The 27,048-nt window shown below is 43.9% G+C and overlaps 1 protein-coding gene across 16 annotated transcripts in view; it reads right to left on the reverse strand.

The window, feature by feature from the left end:
* The window catches only part of LOC142560552 (phosphate-regulating neutral endopeptidase PHEX-like), a 97,882-nt gene that overhangs the window by 10,209 nt on the left and 60,625 nt on the right, over positions 1 to 27,048 (reverse strand). For 15 of the 16 annotated variants that reach the window (XM_075672754.1, XM_075672738.1, XM_075672747.1 and 12 more), the window contains 6 exons: positions 26,848 to 26,946; positions 23,469 to 23,537; positions 19,847 to 19,959; positions 17,246 to 17,304; positions 15,599 to 15,650; positions 6,421 to 6,488 (listed from right to left, as the gene is read on the reverse strand). In XM_075672754.1, coding sequence (XP_075528869.1) covers positions 6,421 to 6,488; positions 15,599 to 15,650; positions 17,246 to 17,304; positions 19,847 to 19,959; positions 23,469 to 23,537; positions 26,848 to 26,946 — 460 coding nt within the window. The remainder of the gene's footprint in view (positions 1 to 6,420; positions 6,489 to 15,598; positions 15,651 to 17,245; positions 17,305 to 19,846; positions 19,960 to 23,468; positions 23,538 to 26,847; positions 26,947 to 27,048) is intronic. The other variant, XM_075672753.1, reaches the window with a different exon arrangement.

Here is a 27,048-nt window from a genome sequence, read left to right on the forward strand (position 1 = left end):
TCATGTTTGTACATGTCGCAAGCTTCTATGAAGACGTGGAATCGGCGATGGGTAAAGTCAAAACACAATACGCTATACTGATGGGCGACTTGAATACCAGGGTAGGCAAGAAGCAGGCTGGAGACAACTCAATGGGGGAATATGGCATAGCTTATAGGAATAGCAGGGGAGATTTATTAATCGAGTTTGCATAACGGAATAATTTGCGGATAATCAATATTTTCTTCCGCAAGCGAATCCCCAAAAGCGGACGTGGAGGAGCCAGAATGGCGGGACTAGAAATGAAATAGACTTCATACTCTGCTCGAACCCTGGCATCATACAAGATGTGGACGTGCTCGGCAAGGTGCGCTGCAGTGACCATAGAATGGTGAGATCTATAATTAGCCTAGACTTGAGGAGAGAACGGAAGAAACTGCCACTTAAGAAGGGAAAATAGAGAAATTCCGAATCAAGCTACAGAACAGGTATTCGACCTTAACTCAGGAAAAGGACCTTAGTACTGAAGCAATGAACGATAACTTTATGGGCATCATTAAGGAGTGTGCAATAGAAGTCTGTGGTAACTTCGTTAGACAAGATACCGGTAAGCTATCACACGAGGCGAAAGATATGATTAGGAACGTCAATGTATGAGAGCCTTTCACCCTACAGCTAGAATAGAACTGGCAGAAGTTTCCAAGTTAATCAACAAGCGTAAGACACCTGACGTAAGGAAGTATAATATGGAGAGAATTGAACATGCCCTCAGGAACGGAGGAAGCCTAAAAGCAGTGAAGAAGTAACTAGGAATAGGAAAAATTAGATGTATGCTTTAAGAAACAAAACCGGGAATATCATTATTAATATGGCTAAGATAGTTCAAGTAGCTGTGGAGTTCTATACAGACTTAAACATTACCAGTGGCGCCCACGACAATAATGCAAGAAGGAATAATCGAGAGGAAATTGCCATCCCACAAGTAACACCGGAAAAAGTAAAGAAAGCCTTGAGAGCTATGCAAAGAGGGAAGGCAGTTGGGGAATATAAGCTAACAGCAGATTTGTTGAAGGATTGTGGGCAGATTGTTCTAGAAAAACTGGCCACCCTGTATACGCAATGCCTCATGACCTCCAGCGCACCGAAATCTTGGATGAACGCCAACATAATCTTAATATATAAGAAAGGGGACGCGAAAGACTTGAAAAATAATAGACCTATCAGCTTACTGTCCGTTGCCTACAAAGTATTTACTACGGTAATCTCAAATTGAATCAGGAACACCTTAGACTTCTGTCAACCAAAAGACCAAGCAGGATTTCGTAAAGGTCACTAAACAAGATATCATATGGACACTATCAATCAGGTGATAGAGAAATGTGCGGAAATAGCCAACCCTTATATACAGCTTTCATTGATTACTAGAAAGCGTTTGATTCAGTCGAAGCATCACCAGTCATGCAGGTATTACAGGATCAGGGTGTAGACGAGCCATATGTAAAAATACTGAAAGATATCTATAGCGGCTCCACAGCCACCGTAGTCCTCCATAAAGAAAGCAACAAAATCTTAATAAAGAAGGGCGTCAGGCAGGAAGATACGATCTCTCCAATTCTTTCCACAGCGTGTTTACAGGAGGTATTCAGAGACCTGGATTGGGAAGAATTGGGGATAAGAGTTATTGGAGAATACCTTAGTAAGTTGCGATTCGCCAATGATATTGCTTTGCTTAGTATCTCAGGGAAGCAAGTGCAATGTATGTCAACTGACCTGGACAGGCAAAGCAGCATGGCGGGTCTAAAAATTTATCTCCTGAAAACTAAAGTAATGTTTAACAGTCTCGGAAGAGAACAGCAGTTTACGCTATGTAGCGGGGCACTGGAAATGGTAAGGGAATACATCTACTTAGGGCGGGTAGTGACCGCGCGAGCGGATCATGAGGCTGAAATCAGAATATTAAGAACGGGCCAGGGTGCGTTTGGCAGGCATTCTCAGATCATGAACAGCAGGTTACCATTATCCCTCAAGAGAAAAGTACACAACAGCTGTGTCTTACCAGTGCTCGCCTACGGGGCAGAAACCTGGAGGCTTAGGAATAGAGTTCTACTTAAATTGAGGGCGACGCAACGAGCTGTGGAAAGGAGAATAAAGGGGGGTTAAGGGATCAGAAAAGAGCAGATTGGATGAGGGAACAAACGCGAGTTAATGACATCTTAGTTGAAATCAAGAAAAAACATGTAATGAGGAGGGAAGATGACCGACGGCCATTAAGGGTTACGGACTGGATTCCAAGAGAAGGGAAGCGTAGTAGGGGGTGGCAAAAGCTTAGGTGGGCGTATGAGATTAAGTAGTTTGCAGGGACAACATGGCCACAATTACCAGACGACCGCGGTAGTTGGAGAAGTATAGGAGAGGCATTTGCCCTGCAGTGGGCGTAGCCAGGCTGGTGATGATGCTATGTAGGGTGTTCATGACGAGGATGATATTTGAGGTTTTAAGGCGCAAGGACCATTAGGGCATCCCATGTAACTTGAGCCAAACGGTAAAAATATGCAAACGTAACGCCGCTGGACAGAACCAAGGTAATGATGTTTGTCGTCGCTTAGAGATACAAAGATTATTTTGTGCGTTCCGACTAATCACATATTCATTCTTAATTATTTATTCAGTTTTTCAAATATTATAATTAGATGAAAGTGCACATGAGGAAATTAGACAGTAACATAAAAACTCCCGACACAGCTTTCTGTTGCTTAATACGTACAACGTAAATGCATTTTTCCAAGTCTGAAAGAAGCGCAAGAATGCAGGAAATATTGCCACGCGACTGGCCGCTCTAGGAACTTTGCCTGCATTCGCGGCATTGTTTCATTATTGTAAAAACCATTTTATGTAGCCCGTACTGAGCAACAGAAAGCTGTATAGAGAGTTTTTGATGTTGCTTTACAATTTTCTGAATGGCACTTTTCATGTAATTGTAATGTTTAAGAAGTTAATTAGCTAAGACTTATTATGTAATTAGGCGGAATGCAAAACATAATCTGAGCAACTCCAACGGACGGCAAATACCGTTACCTTGCATCTGTTTAGCTACGTGGCATTTGCAAATTTTAGAGCGCAGCTGTTAGGCGGCCGTTCGTGCGGCGAGCGTCGGCATAACCGAGCGAACGAGCGCAGCATAAGGATGAAAGAACGAACGCGGACCGCGGGTGAAAGACAGCGACAGCGAAGAGAGGGCGAGGAGAAAAGCGGAGGAGGAGGGTGTGGCGCAAGCGTGAGTATAAAGGCGCAGTGCCGAGCATGACGAGCTTAGCGGCGACGATGGATACAAGATGGCGCCACATTAGCGCGCGTCGTATGTGTTGAAACGAAGCACTGCATGAGTGGAGATCTGTCTGCGGCGGCTGCTGTGAAACGCGCCTAGGCGTGGCGATTAGCGAGGCGATGGAGCCACGTATAGCTCGGTTTGCAACGTGCTGCACGAGACAAATTGTCCACGCCAGCCAATATAACGCGAAATTAAAAAAAAAAAACACGTGTACAGCTGCCATCAAACTTCGCATCAGGAAGTATCGTAATCGGCCACGAATTTTTAAGCCTTTGGCTCAAGTTCCACTGGACATGCGGTATATTCAACCTTAACATTAAATTGCACACTATTAACAGGCTGTATTGTCAGATAACTGATTTTTAACGTATTTTATAAAGTGTTTATTGTAAAAAAAAGCAGAAATACTGCTATTCCTCATAGCGTATTACTCCCTCATAGTAGGGCTGAATGGGTGCATGTATGTTGGTGGCTAGGACGTCTTGTGTACACATGAGGATTTTTTTTATGTAAACCAGTAAGCCATTTTAAGTACATCATCCATGCTTAGGATTGTACACAGAATACAATGCGCAGTAAGAACAACGGGCTGGTCGAGACAAGACAAGCGCTGACTTTCAGCTAAGTTTTATTGTGGATCCAGAGCGCGCGCGCCCGCACACACACACACACACACACACTTATATATATATATATATATATATATATATATATATATATATGCAAACGAGAAGAAAGGGGGGTTAACCGAGGGGCCCGATTTTTATTACCCATATCATAAGAAGCCAACACTGACACCAAGGACAACATAGGGGAAATTACTTGTGCCTAATAAATGAAGTAAAGAAACGATAAATTAATGAAAATTAAATTGGATGAAAAAGCGACTTGCCACAGGTGGGAACCGAACCCACAACTTTAATTTCCCTTAATTTATTGTTTCTTTATTTCATTTATTAGGCACAAGTAATTTCCCTTATGTTGACCTTGGTGTCAGTGCTTGTTGGCTTCCTATGATATGGCTATATATATATATATATATATATATATATATATATATATATATATATATATATATATACACATATATATAATTCTGCAAAGGAAAGAAGCGATAGAGACAAAGAAGAAAAACTGCCACAGGCCGTCTACACCAGGACGTCAAGCTCTTTCTTAGATAAAGCACCAGACGGTTTACTGACTCAAACAGCTCTTCACCATTACCAACATACCGAAACTTATTCCCTGCTGATATAGTTAACTACAACATGCTCTAGTGGCACGATCGGAAAACCGCGCTGCCCTCTCGGCGTTCGGAAACACCACAGAGCGTCGCTATAGGGTTTTCCGTAGCACTGCACTGCACTGCACCTTTTCCTAGTGTATAGTGAACTTGAATATAAACGCTCATGGAACATGTGGGCACGGCTGTCCCAAGTCTCGCGATCCGCTGCGTCGGCAGCGACGAAGTGACGACAGCACGTGCACCGGTGTGTTCTCTAATATTACTGGAGTGCCGTGCGGATATTTACAGTTGTGAGGACATGTAGTCCACGACATGCCGAAGTGGAGGACGAAATCACACTGCTTTGCTCCGGGTTGCTGGAGCGGCTTCTCGGACGCTCCGAAGGCGTCATTGTTTCCAGCTCCTATGGACGTAGATTTCCGCAGAAAGTGTCTTAATTAATCATATCATAATTAACTGTGCCTTAATTAACTTCGCCTTAAAGAACGCGGAAAGTCGTGGGTTCGACTTCGACCAAAGGTTGTGGGTTAGAATGCTTAATGAACTCTATCTTAATTAAATGTACCTTAATTAACACCAAGGATCATCAGCTTCACTCCCACCGAAGGTCGAGGGTTGGACTCTCACGAAAGGTCATGGCTTCGTGCGCCTTAATTAACTCAACTTGAATCAACTGTTGCATAATCAACTTCGCCATAATTAACACGAATAGTCTCAGACACGACTCTCACCAAAGATCGAGAGTTTGGCTTCCACCAGCAGTCGCGTTGTCGCGAGTCTTAATTAACTTCGCCTTGCTTAACACCAAGGGACGCCGATTCGACTCCCATGAAAGGTCGAGGGTTCGTAGCCTTTTCGGATCATGCAGTGGCCACGCCATCACCAACACCTACTTATTTACTGCCTCATGAGCCATATACTGTTTTCGCATTAATAAGCCTGCACCAAAACTCTATGGAATTCACGCCAAAGATGTATGCCTAAATAAGGAATTACAGCAATCGCTGTGTAGCGAAGGTTCTGAGTGTGGATGGTAAATATGAAAAAAATCTATACTGGTCACCAAAATACATACAAGCACCTAAGCGACACAGCGAGTAACCTGACTATTTAAATGTTTGCATCAACCAGAAAGCATGCACGCGCATTAGAACTACAGTTGAAATATACTCTGAAGGAACCCCACAACGCAGCTCAAGCTGCTAGATAAATGTATCAGTGGGGCCATCTCGCGGCATCCATGTAAAAGAAGGACTCAGAACTTAGGCGGTCGCACCACTAGCTGATGCTTAGGATTATGTACAGCAAAAGACGCGAGTTTAATCAAACATTTTATAAAGTAGCAAAGTTAAGCAATATGGCAGTAAATGGGAAGGTTGAAGTGCGAATGTTTGTATTAGTAGAGGTGTCGCAGATTTGGCTGGATTAGGAAAATTAGTCACTTTGCTCACGCCTATAGCACCTGCAGAACATTTTGCCCACTTGTGATGGAAACTAATGAGTCGTAATGATGGCAGGCAGCATAGTGGAGGATGAGGGCGTCGCGTGAAGTTGCAGAATCTCACTAGCAGGTGGCCGCGCTATGGTCACCGACACCTCAGGACATGGTCAAGTTTACTTAGCACTGGACGTTCATGGTAGATAATGGCCCCGGCAGTAGACTGGGAAATTACTCCTCAATTACTGGCACTAATGTGTATAACTGAAAAATGAAAAGAGTAATAATGCGCTTTAGAGGTAAAAAAAGCGTCACTTTTGTAGTGCCCATTGACTATTACCGCGTCTGCTTCTCTGGCAGTGCGGAACATTCATCAAATTGGATCGTATTGGTTGCAGAATAACAACACCAAAGATATATTGATTTTACCTGAGTAGGTCAAGCTGTGCGCCAGCTCGTGAGCAATTGTAGTACCGATGCCACCATAGTTCAATGAACTGAAATAGAAGAAATCGTGGTTAGCGTCGCCCTCGTCTGCTAGATAACAGCATGGTTCTACGCTTGAAGGGAGACTTTCTTTACCAAGCCTACCATGGTTATGTAGCTGTAATATGGTGGGTCAATATCTGGCAGCATGCGTATATATATATATATATATATATATATATATATATATATATATATATATATATATATATATATATATATATGGTCGCGGTTAAATGTGAACAAAAGACAACACGTCGTTGAGCAACAGCAGGACGGCGGAACAGCCTGTTGCAAAACCACAAGAACAAAGACGTATTCTTGGTCTCTGCATTTCCCCAGTCCCACTACATGCAGTCCGTTAAAGCACTATCCTCATCGTCGTCCACACGTCTACATACAGCACACGTCATTTGCCCTCTCTCTAAAAGAGCATCGCCCCGATGCTAAACAATAAAGTTCACCGGGTGAAAAGAGAAGTCCGTCGTACAGCCACTCGCATATGGCTTCATGCGCACTACGTGCACAAATTTAGAACGGTATTGGCGACGCTATGTGCAGTAAGGTCTATTTGGGCTTACCTCGTATGTGACGTCACTTAGCCATTGCAGCACGTTTAGGGTCCAAAATATCACCTGAGGGGCTTCTCGGATAGCCCCGGCTTTCGGATGGGCGTCCAGACCTATACTCGGTCACCGGGTTCGTAATTTACAGATCTATGATGGGCATTATAACGACCTGTTTCATACTCTTGCAACCGGTGTATTCGTACGGTTGCGAGCTGCCTCGCTTCATCCGCACGTTGCGTAAACGCATCGGCATCCATGTCAATGTCGTCAGGTTCGTGTGGTAGCATGGCATCGAGCACCGTCGTTACTTCCCGTCCATGAACAAGGCTGAATGGAGTCATCTATGCAGTTTCTTGTTTAGCCGTGTTATAAGCAAACGTATTATAAAGCGGAATCTCGCCCCAATCTTTGTGCTCAACATTCACGTACATTGAAAACATGTCTTTGATTGTTTTGTTCAGGTGCTCTGTTAGTTCGTTTGTTTGTGGATGGTAGGCTGTTGTCTTTTGATGAGTCCTGGCTAACAGTATTTTTGCCACAATCTGTTCAGCGTTCGCGTTATCCTAGATGCCCAGAAGGGATCTCGTATGACATGCTTCCAGTACTTCACAACGAACAGCAGCAGTACCGACGAGCAAATAGCTGGACCCTCTAGAAGAGCGGGTCATTTTGAATAGAATTTTGTTCCTTAAGCAAAAGGATTACAATGCTCTTGCGAAAGCCTTAGGTGCGGACTGAGTTAGTCCGTCCAAGCAATTAATCCGGCCAAGCATCTCAGGGTCGTCACATTGTTGTTCTGCAGTGGTAGACGTGTCGGGAAGACCTAGGAATGCTGTGTCCTCTTGATCGGAAGAAGGTGCCCATTCGATGGGTGACCGAGACAGGCCGTCAGCATCGGTATAGCCTTTCCCCGACCTGTAAATAACCGTCGTATTAAACTCTTGCAATCTAAGGTTTCAACTTGCTAATCGGCCGGAAAAATTTTAAGGATTTGTGAGCGAGCAGAGTGAATGATGGTCGCTGATAACTTTTAAGGGACGACCCTACAAGTATGGGCGAAATTTTGTAACCGCCCATACGACGGCGAGGCACTCCATCTCAGTTGTAGAGTAGTTTGCTTCTGTGCGTGAGAGCGTTCTGCTAGCATAATTGATCACTCTTTCTCTGGCACTGCACAAGCACGGTTCCGAGACCAACATTGCTGGCATCAGTGTGAAGCATTGTAGCGGCTGTCTCGTCAAAATGTGCAAGCACAGGAGGCGTTTGTAAGTGGTTCCGGAAATCGGTGAATGCAGGTTGCTGTTCGTCGCCCCATACAAAAGCAAGGTCATCCCTCGTGAGGGAAGTTAACGGCGACGCAATGCGAGCGAAGGCTGCAATAAAGCGCTGACAATATGTGTAGGGGCCCAGAAAACGCCTGGCAGCTTCTTTATCTGTAGGTACGGGGAACTGTGCGACAGCAGCAATTTTGTTTGGATCCTGGCGGGCACCCATGTGACTGACGACATTGACTAGAAACTCTAGCTCCTCAAAGCAAAAATGACATTTCTCCGGCTTTAGGGTAAGGCCGGCGGAAACTTATTGACTACAGAACCGCTTGACTTTTCGTACTCTTCCTAACTTCTTTCCTGGAATTTACCTTCGCTCTATTTCCGCCGCCGTATAGCATCATAACCTTTCTTCCGCAGCATTGTCAACTCTTCGGTGGCTCTTCGGTTGACAAAACAACTACACTAACCTCGCGCCAGCGTCATCGACGAGAGGACATTGCAACTTGAACTGGACGCCCTGGTTTGTTGTTCCCTCGTTCCATACAAGTCTGGAATTCTTTACCTGGGTCTATTTGCTCATACCCATCAAAGAATTTTGTATCCGCCATCCAAGATGCATGGTGTTAGCAAATAATCCTTATCGCTGTATCTTATATTCCTGTGTATCCTTCCCTGAGTTAAACCACTTCTGTTAAATCACTTATTCGCTATAGTATGTACAAATAAATATATAAATAATCAGGGCGTCCGGGTTTGTCTTTATCGGGCGGCACGTTTCATCACCCAACAAATGTTATCGCACAGCGCAGGACGCGCCTTTATGTATCGGAAGTTTCTGGAATGTTATCGATGCTTCTATCCGCTCTCTGTGACCGAACCTTGTGCAATCTGATTGCATGTGTGCGCGAGACGAACAATGTAGAACTTTGCGGAAGGCACGCGGGTGCCAGCGATTACTTTGGAACGTTCGACGACTGACGTATAAAAGCCGACGCGCTTGACCCGCTGATCATATTTTCGACGATTGCCGACTGTGTTCGCCGTCTTCCTTGAGCATTGAGTGTAGCCTGTTTTTCTGGGCACAGGTTCGCCCAATAAAACGCTAGTTTCTATCATCACAGTTTTGCTGCCTTCTTCACCGTCGCTGCTACGTGACAATGTAAGGGCTGACGTATGAAGACAGCGCAGGTTCTTGAAAACGCCCTCGCGCCATGATGCCCACGAGGAGATCATGCCGTTTCCACCGGGCAACATTGTCAAGGGTGATATGATGGCAACAAAATTTCCCATAAACCATCTCAGCAAACAACCTGTCCAACGAAATTGCAGCATTCATTTCAGAACATTGGATTAGAAAATTCAGCAATGACGTGAAGTTTCGTTAGATTCGTGAGGACGCTGGCCTTCGATACTACATGACAGAGTAATGTGAGCAGTCTTACTACACAAAGCGGCAATTTGTTGAGTGCAGCCGTAGGTCGGTGTTTGTTAGGAATGTCAGGACAAATTACAGGAGCTAAAGGTGCGTGTACCAAGTCCGGAGCGAAGGGCATGACGTTACATTCTTATAAGCAAACGCAAGTAAAACATGCTGTCTTCGGACGATCCACTTCTGCCACTGGCACTTGCCAATAACCCGACCACAAATATACTGAAGAAAAAAAAGAATTCTTTCTAATCAGTCAATGGCATCATCTATTTACCGTACGACATAGATGTCCGCGCGAATGATCTTCTTATTTCACTGGCAATCTAGACAGAAGCAAATAGAGCCATACGTGTTCCTAAGAAGGACAACAGGAGACGCCCACAAATGAAGTGATGGTCGAATCACTCGGCGGCGAAGCCGGTCGTTGTCTTGCTCATTGATAACATGATTGTCTGTTGCACATAAGCGATACAGGCGTTGTCGAAATGGTGGGGTGGAAGCCGGTGTGGGTGCGATGCCGAACGGTGGACGTGCCTATGAAGAATGTTTGCATAAACATTAAAAGAAGAACGAAATTCTTCCAAGCCACACAAAGTCTGGCAACACTTAATCGGTGTAGAGTATACGGCAGTGAAGGAACCAAACACATCGGTGAACAATGTGCAAGGTGTAGATAAAGAACTGAACGTAGAGTAGCTGACATAAGCTATGGGAACTGACACGCCAACGACTTGCATGTCGTCCATGTCTTCCACACCACCAATCAATTCTCCTCAAACCAGTGTCACAAGATACGGGATCGGATTTGAAACAAAGAGATTGTTACAGCCTTCCGTAATTTCTTCGGCAGCATAACGTAGCACAACAGCTTTCCGAGTAGGAAACAGGCCAGATTGAAGGAATAGAGCGATTCAGTCGGAGAGATTGCTGCAGCACCGGGAATGAAGCGCTCAGGTGTTGTGCGGAATGTTCGTTTCTTTGGTTCATGAGTAGTTTGATGTAAATGAAAGGAACGTGAGCCATGATCACGTTTGAAATTGGTGATAGTTCAACTTCGGCTCGTGCGCAATGTAAGACGGCGCTAATGTGCAAAATAGAATCCCTACAGTCGATAGCGTCATGAGAGAAAGAAATGACTATTTCAAAAGAGTACACGACATATTCAATGACCGTATGGTTCTACATACCGTTAAACGGTGAACATGCCGAGCAGTTGCTGTGTCAGGGGCCAACCTATAGAAAGGCGTCGTGACTTCGAAAAGCGAGCGATAATATTGTGCGTCAATAAAATAAACGGTGACCCCAGTGTCCACGAGAGCTACTGAGCACACACCTTCCACAAAATGCGGTTAAATTTGATGGGCGACAGTGAGGACTTTTAGTGTTTGACGGCGCAGCAGCCTCTGCCGTGTGGACGGCGACAAACAGCACTCATCTCCTCAAAACACAGAATGAGGTCGCATCACTCATGATTAATGGCGGCGCGCAGAACGCGAACGACGGGCGATAGACATCGGACGAATACTGGATGATAGGGCCAAGGAAGGGTTGCAACAGCTGTAAAATAAACGTGGCATGTCGGTACCCCGGAATGCCATGTGTGTCAACGCGATCCGCCTTGACAAGGGCGAGCAGTATGACCGGCACAGCCACACCCAACTCGCATTGGGTGTTGATCTGTCGCACGGCACTAGTTTGCGACAGCAGGTCCAGGTGATAGACGCAGCTGGCACAACAACGCAACAGTGCCTTTTGGCAAAGCCAGGGTACGATGTCGGCGTAATTTAGAGCTGAGGCTGTAGTTGCACGGAACAGTCGGAATCAGGTGACCACTTCAGCTTGACTGAGAGGCACCGCTACAGGGAGCTGTTGGCGTGGCACAGGCAGAACTTCGGTCATTTCTTGTTGAATCACGCGTGGCGTGGCGTGGGCACAAAATTCAAAGAAAGCTGCTGTATAAGCTGCGGCTGAGCTGACCGCACTAAGGACAGCTGACGGGCAACATCCTCGCCCACAAATGCCTTCGTGTCTGCTAGCAGCATTGACTGATAGGAAAATGCGTCCAATTCTGCGAGGTGTTCGTCTTGCAAAAGAGGCTGAGGTGTCATAGGTTCTGGCATGTGGAATTCTTCGCAATGTTCGCATGAAATCAAAATCCAAGGACGCCTACGCATTTCTTCTGATTTGTAAATGCGAAAGCATTGATGGCCGCTTGAACGCCACTGAGTAGTGTTTCGAGTTGACTCCTCTAGGAAAAGCAGTTACCTTCATACACCTGGCTCATCTTGATTTGGCCTAACCGGGGTGCCGTTGGAAAGCAGATGACAGCTTGGGCAGACAAGAAACGCGCGGGTGACACAGCATTATCGAGAGCGAGAGAGAGGATGACGTGGCGTGGTGAATAAATCCTCTCCCCTCACGCAATACCTGGCGCCCTATCGCGGAAGCAAGCGTCTCCTTTCACCCGCTCTGTTCCGTCAAGGCGCCCTGGTGACACGGTGTCGCAGCCAATGGGAATGCACCGTCCGTTTCACTGGTGCAGATGACAGAGGGCGGCTTTTTCGCTCAATAAGCCGTTTGAAGCTTTCACATGGGTAATATCTGCTATTCTGCAGACATTACTGAAAATCACATATTCAAACTGCTGTTCTACATTCATTTCAAAACTTTCCTTACTATGTCCGATTCCAACTTGGTCGCAATCGTCTGCAAAAGTCCAGAATGGCTTCCATATAACTCGAGAATCACTCACCCGGAAGCTGTGCAGCGTTCAACCCTGCACAGCTTCCGCAGAGCAGCGTGACAAAACGCCTTGCGCAGGTTGGCAAAACACCAGTACGAAAGAACACTTAATTTAGACAAACCCGCTAGGCTGACCACACCCGCGTAAGAGAAAATCACATTCCCTTTTGGGTCATCGTCCCATTGGTTGTACGATATTTTCAAGGTACCCTGCAGCTACCATCATTTGTAAAGAGGTCTATTGGCTGCTTATTCGGAGTGGCTAACTTGACGGTGAAGTCATATCAATAAGTCCGACGAGGAGCGGTGGGCCTGTGCGTAGCGCTGCTGCTGATAATTGGCCAGCGCTCTTCTTCGCTGCCAAACAAATACCTAAATAAATAAAACAATAAATAAAGCTACAGGTAATTGAAATGTGTACTACCACAGAAGGATGATCACTTTCAGTGCAACTGGAGGTGTATTCTGTAAGAGTCCACATAGTGGACTGTCCAATTCGGCAGCTGCAAATGTGCTGATTGGATGGAGCTGTGCGAGCGAGGAGGACACAAGTGGCCCCGGCCAATCAGCACGGGTGAAATAGACAGTCCTCTAGGTGGACTCTTACAGAATACCCCCGCCTGGAGAAACAACGGGCTGCGGATTTCGGCGACAAACGCGGACTGTAACCCCCAGCCTTGGCGGCAGAGAAACGCAATACACCGCTACCACCGATCACCCGATCTGAACCTTCAGATACTAGAAATGACTCACGCGACAACAGGTGCATTGGAAACAGCTATTTGACTAGTTCCTTGCGGCACTGTGAAACTGCAGCACTCATTGGCCACTAGGAATGCCAGGTGTCCATATCGATGAGTTAATTAACACCGCGTCGGCTGCTTACCTTCTAGGCAATAGATGGTACTAAGTTAGATTGACACAGGAAATATTTTGGCCTTGTAACTATAAACTGCGTTTGCAAGAATGCGAGAACAGGCCTTCGCTTGATCTGTACGCTTTCTCAGCAGTTCTTTTTCGCATCCTTAGGCAACAGAAAGGGCAAATACACTGACAAATGTTGATCCCCGTAAAAAGTTCACTTCCTGTGAGGAGGGCAAATCGTTAAAAAGGGCTGCCTGGTCGGCATTAGGTGCCATGCTACCGTGTCTCGCGAAGACGTAATTTTATTGCATGTGGAAGCGTTCGCCAAACGCAAGAAAACCAGCTTAGGCAGTGATAAAGTGAGTTCAGACCAATGGTCTCATTTGCATAGCGTCATGAGTCTCACCTACAACGGCAACATGCACGTTAACATTTGGAGGCTTGAGCTCGGACACTAGAAGCGTCAAATGGTAATTTTATTGCATTTCTTGTTTCCGATAACTATAGGGTAAAGGGCTAAATGTACACCACAGATGGCAGACTTTCCGTAGGTAGATCCTGGATGCCACCCACATTGTCCAAAGCTGTGCGAGTGCGCCAAAGAACAAAATTTCGCTTAATGTACAATAAATAGCAGTACTTGTAAACAATAATTCACCTTCGTCTCTTCCTAAGGTTGTTTGCTATTGCCTTTCTTGAAGCTTATCTACCTCGTTAACTGGCCGTTAGCGATTATTAGACAGGAAATATGATTGGATGTATCATCATCATCATCATCATCATCATCATCATCATCAGCCTGGTTACGCCCACTGCAGGGCAAAGGCCTCTCCCATACTTCTCCAACAACACCGGTCATGTACTAATTGTGGCCATGCCGTCCCTGCTAACTTCTTAATCTCATCCGCCCACCTAACTTTCTGCCGCCCCCTGCTACGCTTCCCTTCCCTTGGGATCCAGTCCGTAACCCTTAATGACCATCGGTTATCTTCCCTCCCGATTGGATGTATGGGTGATTGTAATAAAGACGGAGGGAGGAACCTGCATCTCAGAGCCGAGGAAAAACGAGAAAGAGAAATAAAATTGACCAGCTTGATTTATAGTCCGTTACATAAAGAATATTGCAGGACCCATCTTATCATGGACTTAATTCAACCGATTCAACTGAGCATTCGACCGATTTAGCGATACGCAATATTCCTGGGGGGACATTGATATCACACCTCTGGTAGCCACTCTGAGGCTTTTTTTACATCAGGAAATTCCTTTAGTTCACTAGATTTAGGGGGACGTAGACACACTGGTGATCCTAATTTGTGCAGTGGCAAGTTGGTTGCAATATTCTAGATATGGCTTCTCCTTCCTATGTCATTTCATGGAACTACTGGTCATCTACAGGCACTTAGAATTGAAAGTGAGCCTTGATCCTGTTTTCACGTGTCTCTATATAGTCTTTGTCCAGATAGCGCGTAAATTGTTTTGTTTACCATGACCTAACGTGCACATTCCAAGGACCTTCTGCACCAAGATTTTTGATCTTGCTATGATGTTGGCGAAGCCACGACATACGCTTGCCTGTGTATCGACATGCACTTCACACATTAAAACTGCTGCGAAAAGCTCAAGTATATAAGGCACCACATAAGCCTTCCTGACGTAAAGATCAAATGAGTTGGTTTCAGATATGACAGGGGGGACTTTCTAAATGAGTCGATAAAAACGAAGGAATAAATCCTGAATACAATGTCATGAAATGTCAACTTCATGCCAAAACATGCAAAGCCCTAAATGCTACCTGGAATGCTCCGTTTTGAAGTTCGTTGTATTTTTCTATGCTGGAGGTGTATCCAAAATTCAGTTTTTAATGCTTCCGCGAATTTTTTCCCCTTTTTTGCCTCTGTATTTACATCTGTGGCATATACTAACTTCAAGACACGAAGACGTTCAATTCACCTGCACCTGTGCAATACCATTCTGACTTCACCGACGTAATCCAGAAACGGCGTCTATATTCCTTCCGTTGTCACGGCGCGCATAACGGCAACTGTTGATAAATTGCCTACTACCCGCAAAATCTCAATATTGCCCAGACGCGTTTACCAAATGAAATACGGCAGCAATACTGCACTGGTAAACCTGCATTGACCATGTTTAAAACAGTTGATCCGCTTGCACACTACTAAAATATATTTGATATACGAACAGAGATAAACACACAGGTACTAGTCGGTTTTTCTAATTCTTACCGTGGGAGTCCTTGTTGAAAAAAGGGAGGTGCGAAGAGTGCGTAGGGAATTTCTGGAAGAAATAAACGCATGAAGTGTGCGATCGAAGTTGCAAGGCCATCTAAATAAATTTAGGTGCAAATGGGTAAGCAGTAGCAACAACTGCTGTGGGTTTTTTTCCATTGAATTGCTAAGTCGCAAATGGCTGACTTAGAAACATTGCGTAGTGTTTGTTGTTTGTCTCTAGGAGTCCCAACTCTATAGAGCCCTGTATAATGCCACGAATTCGAAGCTTTTCGACTAAATAGTACAAAGTAATAGTTAGACTCCTAAGCGTTAAGCACACGGTACATTAAAGCCATGTAAGACGTAAAGGAAGCTGGTTTATTATCGGTATGCCGTGGACTCAACTTAGTGGCATCTTGTGTCTATTGTATTTTGGTTCCTTTTCACACACGACGGTCAACTTAAGTTTTGTTGGCTTTGCAGATATATTTCAGTGGTAAGTTGAATGAATTGATATAAGTTACACAAGAACAAGTTACAATTGGTACAAGTTACAAGAATTAATTGGTTTGCTGCTTTTTCTATGCAAAAACCAACCTGTATCACAAAGATGTGTTGTGCAAAAGCGTGTGCCTTTAGCAGGTACTAGGTACTCGCCTTTCATGTCTACATTACCAAGCCGAGAACATTTTAAAAAAAGCAACAGCAATCATTTCTGGTAACGTTATTTGAATATTTTAAAGCCGATTTCAGTAAGAGCGCGATGAATATAGACTTGCCAGTCAACATTTATTTCGAGTGTCAGAACCTATAGTAACGCGATTAAGCACTCAGTGACATTTCCGAGTAGATGGCACTCTAAAACTTAGGGCAGCATGTTCTTGATACATTAACGTGATGGCGTTAAGGTCCCCGTAACAAAGAAAATCCGGCATCAGTGCGGGCGTCTGTGCGGGCGCCGGCGCCAGCAGGCTAGAGAATCATCACGAACCACGCATCCTGAACCACGCAGGCCTTCCTCGTGCTTCCTAAGTTTTACTGAATAGATTGACTTTCTCAAAGTAAAATGACGCTGAAAATTCGTAAAGTTCGACTTACACACACAACAACAGCCATGATAGCGGCGGAGTGTAGTTTGTATATACGAGAAAACACCCCTTTTCCAGCTGCCGTTTGAGGTCTGTCTTAGTAGGAGTGACGCGACCTGCTCGTTTCCTTGCAACATCATCAAAAAAAATTAACTATGAAGTTCGCCTGCTTGCATAGCTTTCGCCGCCAGCTTTTCCCGGTAAACGTTACGATTTCATAAGCTGTAGTTACCGGGAAGCGTGAGAAGCAATCGGGGATCTTTGAATGCTATCGCGTTCCACTCTTAAATGCTAACCTTAAGCGACCTCCCATATTTTTGCCAGCTGTTTCTAATTTTATTGCCACTGGTGAAGTGCTGACGGTAAGCGTCTACCTTTGATGATACCTTATGTGTGTTCACCGCTGAAGACCATCAATTGCAAGGCAACTTCGGTCATTATTACAAAAGTAAACGACAATTCTGAAACTACCTTTTGTGTGGCTTAAAATAGCATTACTTGCAAGTAATATGTCAAACGGCAACTCACACTCTTATTCGAAGCAATTTGCTTTTTCTGTAGTATAGATGCTTACCAATGTAATCCGAAAGGCTGACGTGAAACGTGCGACCATCTCTTGGACTGTGGTCCCAACTACACGCATAACCAAGGAGAAACGAGTAAACCGTAAGTACGAAGAAGCCAATAACACTGTGCAGCACGATTTTTTTTCAGAAAAGTTACGCGTAGCGGTAGAAAGCTGTAGATTTCAAGAGCACTGCAGTCAACTAATATCTACACAAATAAACTTCTAGAATTGTAGAATAAAAATTGCGAACGTGGTTCATGTATTAACATGCTATCACAAACAGTAGGCTCATGAACATTCGGACGCAACCGCTTATTGTCTATTGAGTAACGCTTAATGGCGTGCAACGTTAGCTACTATTTAAAAAGAAACTCAATAATTCTTCATGCTCATTATAAAAACAAGTTCGCCACAGAAGTTTAGAGGTTTGTTAAACACAAGTTGGTTAGAAAGGTGGTGCATGTTGCTCGTATGTCGGAATTCACATGTGCGTTCACTTACGTTGTCTATTAAAATTTGGAGTGGTAAATAATTTTTTTCTAACGGGCGTCTTATCCCCAAAATTTTTTAAAAAGTATTGTCTGTCTTTTTTTGAAAAGAAATGTGTAGAACGACTACGCTAACTCCCATTTCATTGCGACACAGTGAGAACATGTAATTAAGAAGGGTGTAGGTCCTGGCTTGTTGCTAAAACAGGTTATAAAGTTTGGCTAACAGCGCACGGCTATCCGTGCACTGTTATTCAAAGTTTAATGCCTAAGAACCTAGATTGTGTACCAGAACGCGAAACCGAGCTTTCACCAAGTATAATTTTTTCTCGAATTCACTGTTGCACTGAACTATAGGCAAGTGCTAAAGTGGCCGCCATGTGTCTGATGCGATCATTAAAGGTTTTCTTATACATGATTGCGATTGCGCACAGGCGTTTTCCTTAAATATAATAGAAAACAATAGGGCAACTCGTTGTGTTTTCAATTCCACATCACTTGCACGAGAAATTTTCGACTGCCTAAAACAATGGGAGACCTTTATTCAATCCAGAATTAGAGCTGCCGATATTGTGCCAGGTGAATTGTTAATAAAGTAAACACTCATACACAGAGATGTATTACAGAAAAATGTGAATGGACAAGCGCTCTCAAAACCAGTTTTTGTCACCTACTATCTTTGTATAAAGTTCGTAAGGAGCTTCTGGAACAAAGTGTTTTCCAAAAAAATGGAAACCCAGGAAGCTTGGCACACTTCTTTGAATTCAGCGTTCCATATTGTAGTAGCATGTGCAAGCTACTCAGTCGTTCATGCTACAATTGGCGTGCCTAAGCAAGACAGAAATTCACACTTGTTTAATTACACGTGCGTTCTAACCATTTATCACCACGAAATAGAACAAAAAGAAAACCGAAGAATCAGCTTTATTCAGAAAACCAAACGTGTACCACTAATGGTTTAGAAAGCCTCAACTGCTATAAATACCCCTCAGCACATTTGAAATCTATAAATTTCTTATGAGCGTTATGAATGTAACACAGCGACCTGCCATTTCAGCCTATTCTACAGCCACTCGGAAGCACTGAACCGGTTTTCTGTATTACGGCCTGCGAAGTTCCAACTTAAGGGTTGCTTGCACTGAGAATATACTCAAATGATTTGACCACAAGCCCTAGTTGCTTGCAACGCTTCGGCGCGATAGAACAACGGTAAATGTGTTCCGCAAATGTTCGCGCAACAACGCGTCACAAATTGGTTCGTGTTATGTGGCATGGCGAAATACATCAAAGTATTTTTAGCACCTGCACTCTTGCAGCTGAATTCTAGATATTGAGCAAAATACTAAACAGAACGATTGGCATCTTGTGTCATTAACCAACTTTACTCAATTCCCTTTTTATACATAATTAATAGGTATCAGGTGCGATTGGTAGATACATTGATTATCCCACTGTGACCCTAAGAGAACATTTGTAGAGATTCGGTTTTACTTTTCTAGTTTCATCTATAAGCAAACGATTAGAATGTTTTATAAGTCTCAGACGGGCTATTCCGCACCATGCGAAGCTATTTCTGTAGCATTCTCCACAACAATATTAGCATCTGCAACATCCATTGCGAATCTCTATTTACAGTACCTAACAGATCACCTTGATCGATTTCAAAACTGCGGCATTACGCTTGTTCACTCTTCTTATTCCTGTGGTATCTGTACTAATTCGTGAAAGCAGAGAGGAACTTGTCACTTCTCTCATAGTCTTCGTACTTATGGTCCTGATTGTCGCAAGCGCAGTGCTGAACAACACCATAATCTCTAAATTATATTCTGGTTTATTGAGAATATGAAATGAAGCACACTTGAGGTCAGTTCTGGTTAATGCAGAAATACGGGCTGGTAGGTGATTAGCAGTTTCACGTTTAGTTGTAGCGCGTAAGGCTACAAAAAGAGCTCACACAAACAGGTCAGTGATCGCCCTGTTCGTATCCGTTTCTTGTCCAGTCTACCGCGCTCCCAGAATGCATAATGACCAGTTCTGGATTTACATTCACAATTTGTCTAAGGATAAAGAACTTGGCACTGTGCCCCTCACATTATGTTTTACACCACTTATTACTTACGTTAATTGTCCTTCGTCTGGAGAGCGATACTTAGTCAATTCCATTGTGTTGAAGTCTTTTTGAATGTAGTACAAGGCTTCTGTGAATGAAATAGTCAAAGGAAAGGGTCGTACCTAGATGGACAAAGTAACGTTGACAACGTTAGCGCGAAAAAAGTGTAGCCTCATAATCAGGACACCGAAGTCGGTTTTCTTGGCTCACATAAATGTCCTCTAAAAAGCAAAATTTTAAGCATTTCAGTTTGCGATATTTCATTACATTATATGCTTCATAGGCAGGTATATACACTCCCCCACGCTATACTCAACCACTTACAAGCTTCTCGTCCATCATATTGATACGAAAAGAAATATATACAGTAGCTTGTAATTCAGCGCCAAAGGTATATTCATGACATACATGTTTCATCAAAATGAAGTTACAAACAATATTGACAAAACGAAGTATTTTTCGTTTGTCCATGTTACCCAAAAGAGTTCGGAGAATTCGAGTGTCTCCTTTATACGTAACTTACTGCTGTAAAGCCTGATGCACAAGTAATACAGTAATAAGGTTGACCATCGTTTGTGCCTTTCATTCCTCTATCTGGGGCCGAAATGACATGCCATGTGCTCGTATTCTGGCTTTGCCATGCATATTAATGTTCCGCGACGCGACGACCGCGCGAATTGTTTCAAATCACCTGACCTCGTTGGCAAGAGAGATGTGGCTATGGGAATGTGGCCTCGTTGAGTGCATATCAAGTGGCGCTGCCGGGAGATCACAATGTGATCCCAGCATCGGCCTCGTATTCTTTAAACAAATCTTTCTTTGAGAATCTTCTTGGACCTGCTTTATTGCGACTGATAATAGCCTCAGCTGCGGCTGTCTTGCTGAGTAGCTTGCACTCACAAAACGTTATGAAGGTCGAAATTACATGACAAAATCTAGTACATGAAGGGAATCTTTTTTCAGGCAATTATTTGAATGTTATTTTAAGACGCGCTACGGGCGGCGGCAAAACAAACCCAGAAACACGGCGCGGGTCATCTCGGCAGTGGGCATGCGTCTCGACGAGCTTGTTTGGCACACTTGAATAATGGCTGTCAACGGTTGACACAGAGTGGGGTCTTGCAGGCAAGCAAAGTAATCACGCTGCTGGCACCCCAACTGCCGCAGAGGTCGGGGAGCGGAGAGAACCACCAGCGCCGAACCCCCGTCACGTTGTGCTTCCGCGGAATCCACGAAGGCGTTTTCCTTGCGGGCGACCGCCTTGCGGTTGTGAACTGATTCACAGCTTCAGGTTCCCCGAATGGGCGTCAAGCGCCCTCATAAGCGTGCGCGCATGACTTCCGCGGTGCTCTGGCGGGTGACCTTGGGGCATGCGTGGCTCAGGTCTGGACGCGGGCAGCGGAGATCGCGCTGTGTAAACCGGGCGCGCGAGCTTCATGAGTTTTTATGGGTTTGCACCGCGCGCTGACCGGCGTGCGGGTTCTTAGAACCGCACAGGAGCCTACGGTTCTGTCTCGTTTTCCAGACGCCGAGGGAATGTTTTCATCAGCTTAAGGCCCGGACACGGGGCCGACCTTAGCGGGTGGACAATTATCCCGTGCTCCTCAGTGACAGTTTGGCTTGCAAAGAAGTGGTTGTTAATGGCGCCACATGGCCTTCGGTTTCTTGGAATCTGGTTGCGTCGGGCACGTATTCGAGGACTGACAACATGGTCCCAACATGTCCTGGCTTTTAGGTTTTGCGCATGTGTTTTGTTAGTCAGCAATTGTTACGCCAGCTGTGCTCGCGTGCCGTTTCTCGGAACTTGCGACGTGTATAGCTGACGTGACCCTCACCCTTTTGTTGTTGGATATTGTGTATTTTGGGTGAGGATTCTACACTGTGAACTGTACTACAAAAGTGTTCTTTGATGAATGGTTGTTCGACTGGCCAATCACGCATGCAAGTTCTGCTAAACGCCGTGATTGATGAACGGATTGTCCGGTTGGGACGCCAACCGGTTGTAATTCGCCAGGAATGATATTGGGCGGAGCGTGGCGTCTAGAAAAGGCGGCCGCAGCACTCCAATCGTAGTACTGCACCTGGCTTCGGTGCTAAGCACTATCGGCTCTGCCGAAATAGGGTCGCCCTATGTGGTCCAAACTGGTGTAACTCTTTGCAACCGATGTGCTGTTGAAATTATGCATTCTTGTAACTGAACTTCGTAATTTTATCTGTAAATACAAGTTTTGTTCGTTCGTTACTGCAGCGTCTTTGTCCCTCGAACCTAAGTCACCCATTGAGCCACCTGTGCAGACCATCTCTCATGGTGGGTCTCGGACGCCGACGGTGGGGGTGAATTTCAACAAATCAATCGATCGTCACATCGAATTCTTACTGTTATCAAACCAAATGCTATTCATACGAATGGCTTTTATATTATATCTGTTCAGCATTTACTCCCATTCAAGGTTTTCTTCATGTCCCAGACTGATAAAAATTATTAAGCAACGTTATGTTTATATTTATCTTCAGAGGTCCAAAGAAGTTAGGCGGATATGCAAGCAGCCATGGATGTAAATGTACACCTTGAGACGTCGACGAAGAAATGCCGTGAGGCAAAAGACGTCTTTGATTGTTTGACAAGCGGATAATTAGAAGCACAGGTGTATTGATACAGTAAAAGGAACTGTAACAAATATTCTTTGTGGAATGTTTGAATCTGTGTCTCTAATGAAAACTGGCAATAGTGTACGTTCTTTCCTCACACATGCTGTGCTTCCCGATTTGTGCGCGAATTTCCCCAAACACGCTAATGATACGAGCACAGGGCTGTTGCGATGCGAGGATAATGTTTTATTGTCACCATTGAGTCCGGAGAGTTCGGTTGCATGTACTTTGTGTTTGTTTTCGTTCCACTGCAATGGCTTAAACAAAATTTACCATCACGTTCATTCTTTGTTACATCAATGCGTCGACCTTTGCCAGTGTGCATTTGCCCATATTGCTGTTTGCACATCGACATAGCTTTCGAACAGTCTACTCCATAAGTACACTAGATTTTTTTTAATTGAAAAATTGGACGACATAAAAGGACTATACTCTGTACTTATCCTAAAATGAGCTGACAAAATTTCAAAGGTGAGACTACTTAGGGGCCTTCTGCAACAACTCATAAAATTAAGTCACTTCCCACCTGTCAGTTCAAACATACTTAGATATGTTTTATATTAAGCAGTATGGCAGGCACCAATTGTTTTTAAACATGCTTGGCATGAACCTATAAACAACTTTGTTTTTCACTCTGGTTACAAAGGGCTGCGCTTTTTTTAGTTGATGCCATATATACGTGCAACTAATAAACTTAAGACATTGGTAGCTGTACAATTTAGTATAGTAAAAGCTTCCTCTGTGGGAATATATTCCTGCATTTGTCTATAAGAACAACAGTTTATGCGAATATTACAATATACAGAATTAACTGAGCTTCCTCATGGCTACTGTACCAATTTATTTTAAGGTTCCACTATATGAGCGATGATGCTTGTATTGAAGTTAAAAATTCCGATCAGTTCTGTTGACACGTACGGAGGTAAACGAAAATTGCTATTTAGGTGTTCCAGCAATCTGATGAGCTTTGCTTTGCACTTACGTATTCGTAGAGTGCTGACCGGTTCAATAGCGTGTCCGGGTATCCTATTTTCATTGTCACATCTTTCAACTGAAACAAAACGAAACGTTTTCTGGATGAACGTATAGAAATTATTTACACACTAACTCTCTATACGAGCATTAGTACCGTAGTCCTTGAGCTTTGAGGGAGAAACCATCTCTGGCATCTCGCTACCATTGGTTTTGTTAGCTAAAATGTATTGATGCGTTGAGATTTATATTGAGTTTTTATACAACACACCACTATCACGCAATTTCTTATATTTAAGAAGACGGCGGTCCTGGTTTTCTTATTTGTAACATTAAAGATTATTGATTAACACCATACAATATGGTTACTGCCCATTCTTACTTAAGACTGATTTTTCACAGTTTCGCACTCATAAATGAACAATACAAACCACGATGATAGCAAAAACAGGCTCCTATTAAAAAAAAACATGCGTTTTGCGAATACATTGACTAATATTTTTCAATTGAACGTCAACCTAATATGGGATTAACAACTTACTTTCAACGTGAAGAAAGTGTTAAACTGTAGGAAACTGTACTTTACCTCAGAACTCAACCTAGACAGTCACTTCGTAAACATCAGCACTGGAAGTCAAATTGAAATATTCAGGATTTCATCGGTCACGTCAGAATTAAGCATCATGACGGAAGGAATAAAACTGTCGCGTGACTGGACGCTCGAGGCTCTCTGCGTGTATTTGCGGGCTTCGTTTGTGCCTGGCAAAACACTTTTATGTAGAACGTATTGAGTAACAGAAAGCTGTATCGGGAGTTACTTATATTGCTCTAGAATTTTATCATTCGTATTTTCATCTGATCATATTACTTGAAAAGTTCATTAATTAAGGTCGAATATGTATACAAGAGAAATGCAAAAATAATCTGAGTGTCTCCAAGCGACAGCCAACAACATTACCTTGGTTCTGTCCAGCTACATGTTATTTGTATATTTTTAATGTTTGGCTCAAATTATGTGGGACACCAAATTGGGCGTGAGGACATACCGTGACAGCGCTAAGCGGAGCCATCCGTGAGACGTGCAATGTTGTATTGCTTCGCCAGCCCTCTCCTGCTCAGCGCGCGGCTGCTGTCGCGTCGTATTTTATTATTATTATTGTAGTTCACTTCAACGAAACCAGTAAGATACTGCTATGGCTTCGTCACTGCATGTAAAATATGTTAAACAACTGTTCCGAAAAAAATTTACTTCCCGATAAAGCCTAGCTTACACGCTACACAACTGACGGCGTCGGCAGCTATAGCCACCGACGTGGAGAACACGGAGGTCAAGTCCGCTCCTATTGTAGAACGTGAGAAACCCTTGCGTAGAATTAAAGCTAAGCTGAAAATGGTGATCAGCGTGTACTTGCGGTAGAGAAACATATCATTTTTAAGAAGAAAGGCGTGTAACGTGTCCACCCTGTTTTTCATTCATTGTAGGTTTGCATCTACAAACGCGCCGTAGCTGACACGACAAAGAAATGGCAATACATAGTGTGATCGCTTAGTCCACTCTTTGCACTTTAAGAGCAGATAAAGAAACCGTTTTGTCACGTTTACTCAGATGTAAGCGCGGTTTCTCGTGAGCCTCAGGGCCAGCCTCCCTGCCAGCCATGCGTCTCTTATCTCCTGTCTTGAGAATTGAACAATAGTACGAGAAATTTATTTTGGCCTCGATGGCAGTCGGTGCAACGCCAATCGCAATAAGAATAATGCCTGAAACAGGCTGTCTACGAGGCATTGAACCACGAGGTGTCACCACTGTGGCGAAGCCAAGGAAACTGGAGGGTGGGGAGATTTGTGTAATAGGCGCTGGCTTTCCTGAGTCAGTTTCAGTTCCAGTGAGCCTTCATGTGTAAAATATTTAGCCCCATATCTGTCGCAAAAACATGTTTACTATAAAAAAAGAATGTAATCGCTAAGCTACATAGGAATGAGGATAGGGTACAAACTTTAAATTTTGTCTGCGAACTAAGCGCCGTAGCAAAAAAGCCTATCATTGTGTCAGGAAGAAGAACGGCACTAGAAAGGCCCGTCACCATCGCGTGTTCGCCCATCCAGCTGAGCGATCGGTGCTGCCGCTGTATTTGCGGCTGACACTCGACGAGTTCAATAAACCTCGTCAAAGCAGTTTCATTGTTACGCATATGAATGCAAAAAAGTCTGATCTAGCGGTGTATCATCTGCATACCGTTAACGTATAGACTCTACTACCGTGAATTACACTTGTTTGATTTCTTTTCTATCTTTCTTTATGTTTTGTTGCCGTCCCAAAACAGAACATTAGAAGGTCAGAAAATTGATCTTGCAGGCTGGCAATTTCGCAAGAGATGAAAGAGATGAAAGTTAGGGGAGCCAAAACGTCTTTTCTTGTATTCATTCAGCGGTCGGTGTCCTTCTTTTTACCCTTCTTCATGATGCCCCCCGACCAGACGGGCTTCCGTCAAAACCAATAAACATTGTATCGCACGTACTTGATTTCATTGTGAACAAGGATCCCGTCAGGGGAGCCGAAACGTCTTTTCTTGTATTCATTCAGTGGTCGGTGTCCTTCTTTTTACCCTTCTTCATGATGCCCCCCGACCAGACGGGCTTCCGTCAAAACCTCGACTTCATTATCCCACTGTTACGTAATACATTTATTTTGCCAGCCGTTTTCTGATTACTGCAGAGTAAATTAATGCAGTGTTTCTCCTATTTGCTCCAGCTTTCTAAAAGTGACACCACAGATTTGCATTGTCATTTCTGCTTTTCAGGAAAAAAGAAAGCGTTAATATAGAGCGTTTTCGAAGAATCAGCCGCACTGCAGCATACTGAACTTCTTCGCGTCTATAAAACATTTTGCCTCCATGGGGGCTATTAGCCAGAGAAATCCAAAAATGTGTAGCACACGTCAAGTGAGAAGGAGAAGGGAAACCCGAAAAGAAGACGCTTCTTTCCTGACCTCTGTCTTAACTTTTACGATGTATTTCTAGGCTTATCTTGCAGAAGCCTGAGATTTCCGAAAAGAGCAATTTCTATTTTCACTGCTGCTAATATTTACAACAATTTTGATAAATAAGCTGTCATAACCGTTTCGCGCTAAGCGTGATCCTATTCCTTTTTCCATTGATATTAGCTAGTAAGATGGACACAAAGTACTACTTCATACAAGACTGTCTTTGTTTCAGACATGCTTGGATCATGCGTGGTCAGTCCACTTCGTTGGAAGCACTGTTTCAGTTACAAACGTAAACAATGGCCAGCGCATTCGACGGTTTCAAATAATTACCACAGAAGAGAACTTAGGTGAAAAGAAAAATGTTCTACAATACTTTTGCATAGCAGTTGTATGGCGGTGCTCTTACCTTTTTCTGTAAAGCTGCTCGTGTCATATTCCCGATCCAGCTGTTGTTTTGAAGCGTTTCATTGAATGCCTGTTTCAATCTGTCGGCAATCTCTTCTACCTGAATCGAAGGGTATTTGTAATTAATTTGAACATAACTATCTAATTGTGTTTCTTTATTTGATGCTCGTGATGCACCGTATTTCAGTGCCTGCCGGTGCAT

The sequence above is a fragment of the Dermacentor variabilis genome, chromosome 10 (genome assembly GCF_050947875.1).
Source record: "Dermacentor variabilis isolate Ectoservices chromosome 10, ASM5094787v1, whole genome shotgun sequence".
Taxonomy (NCBI): domain Eukaryota; kingdom Metazoa; phylum Arthropoda; class Arachnida; order Ixodida; family Ixodidae; genus Dermacentor; species Dermacentor variabilis.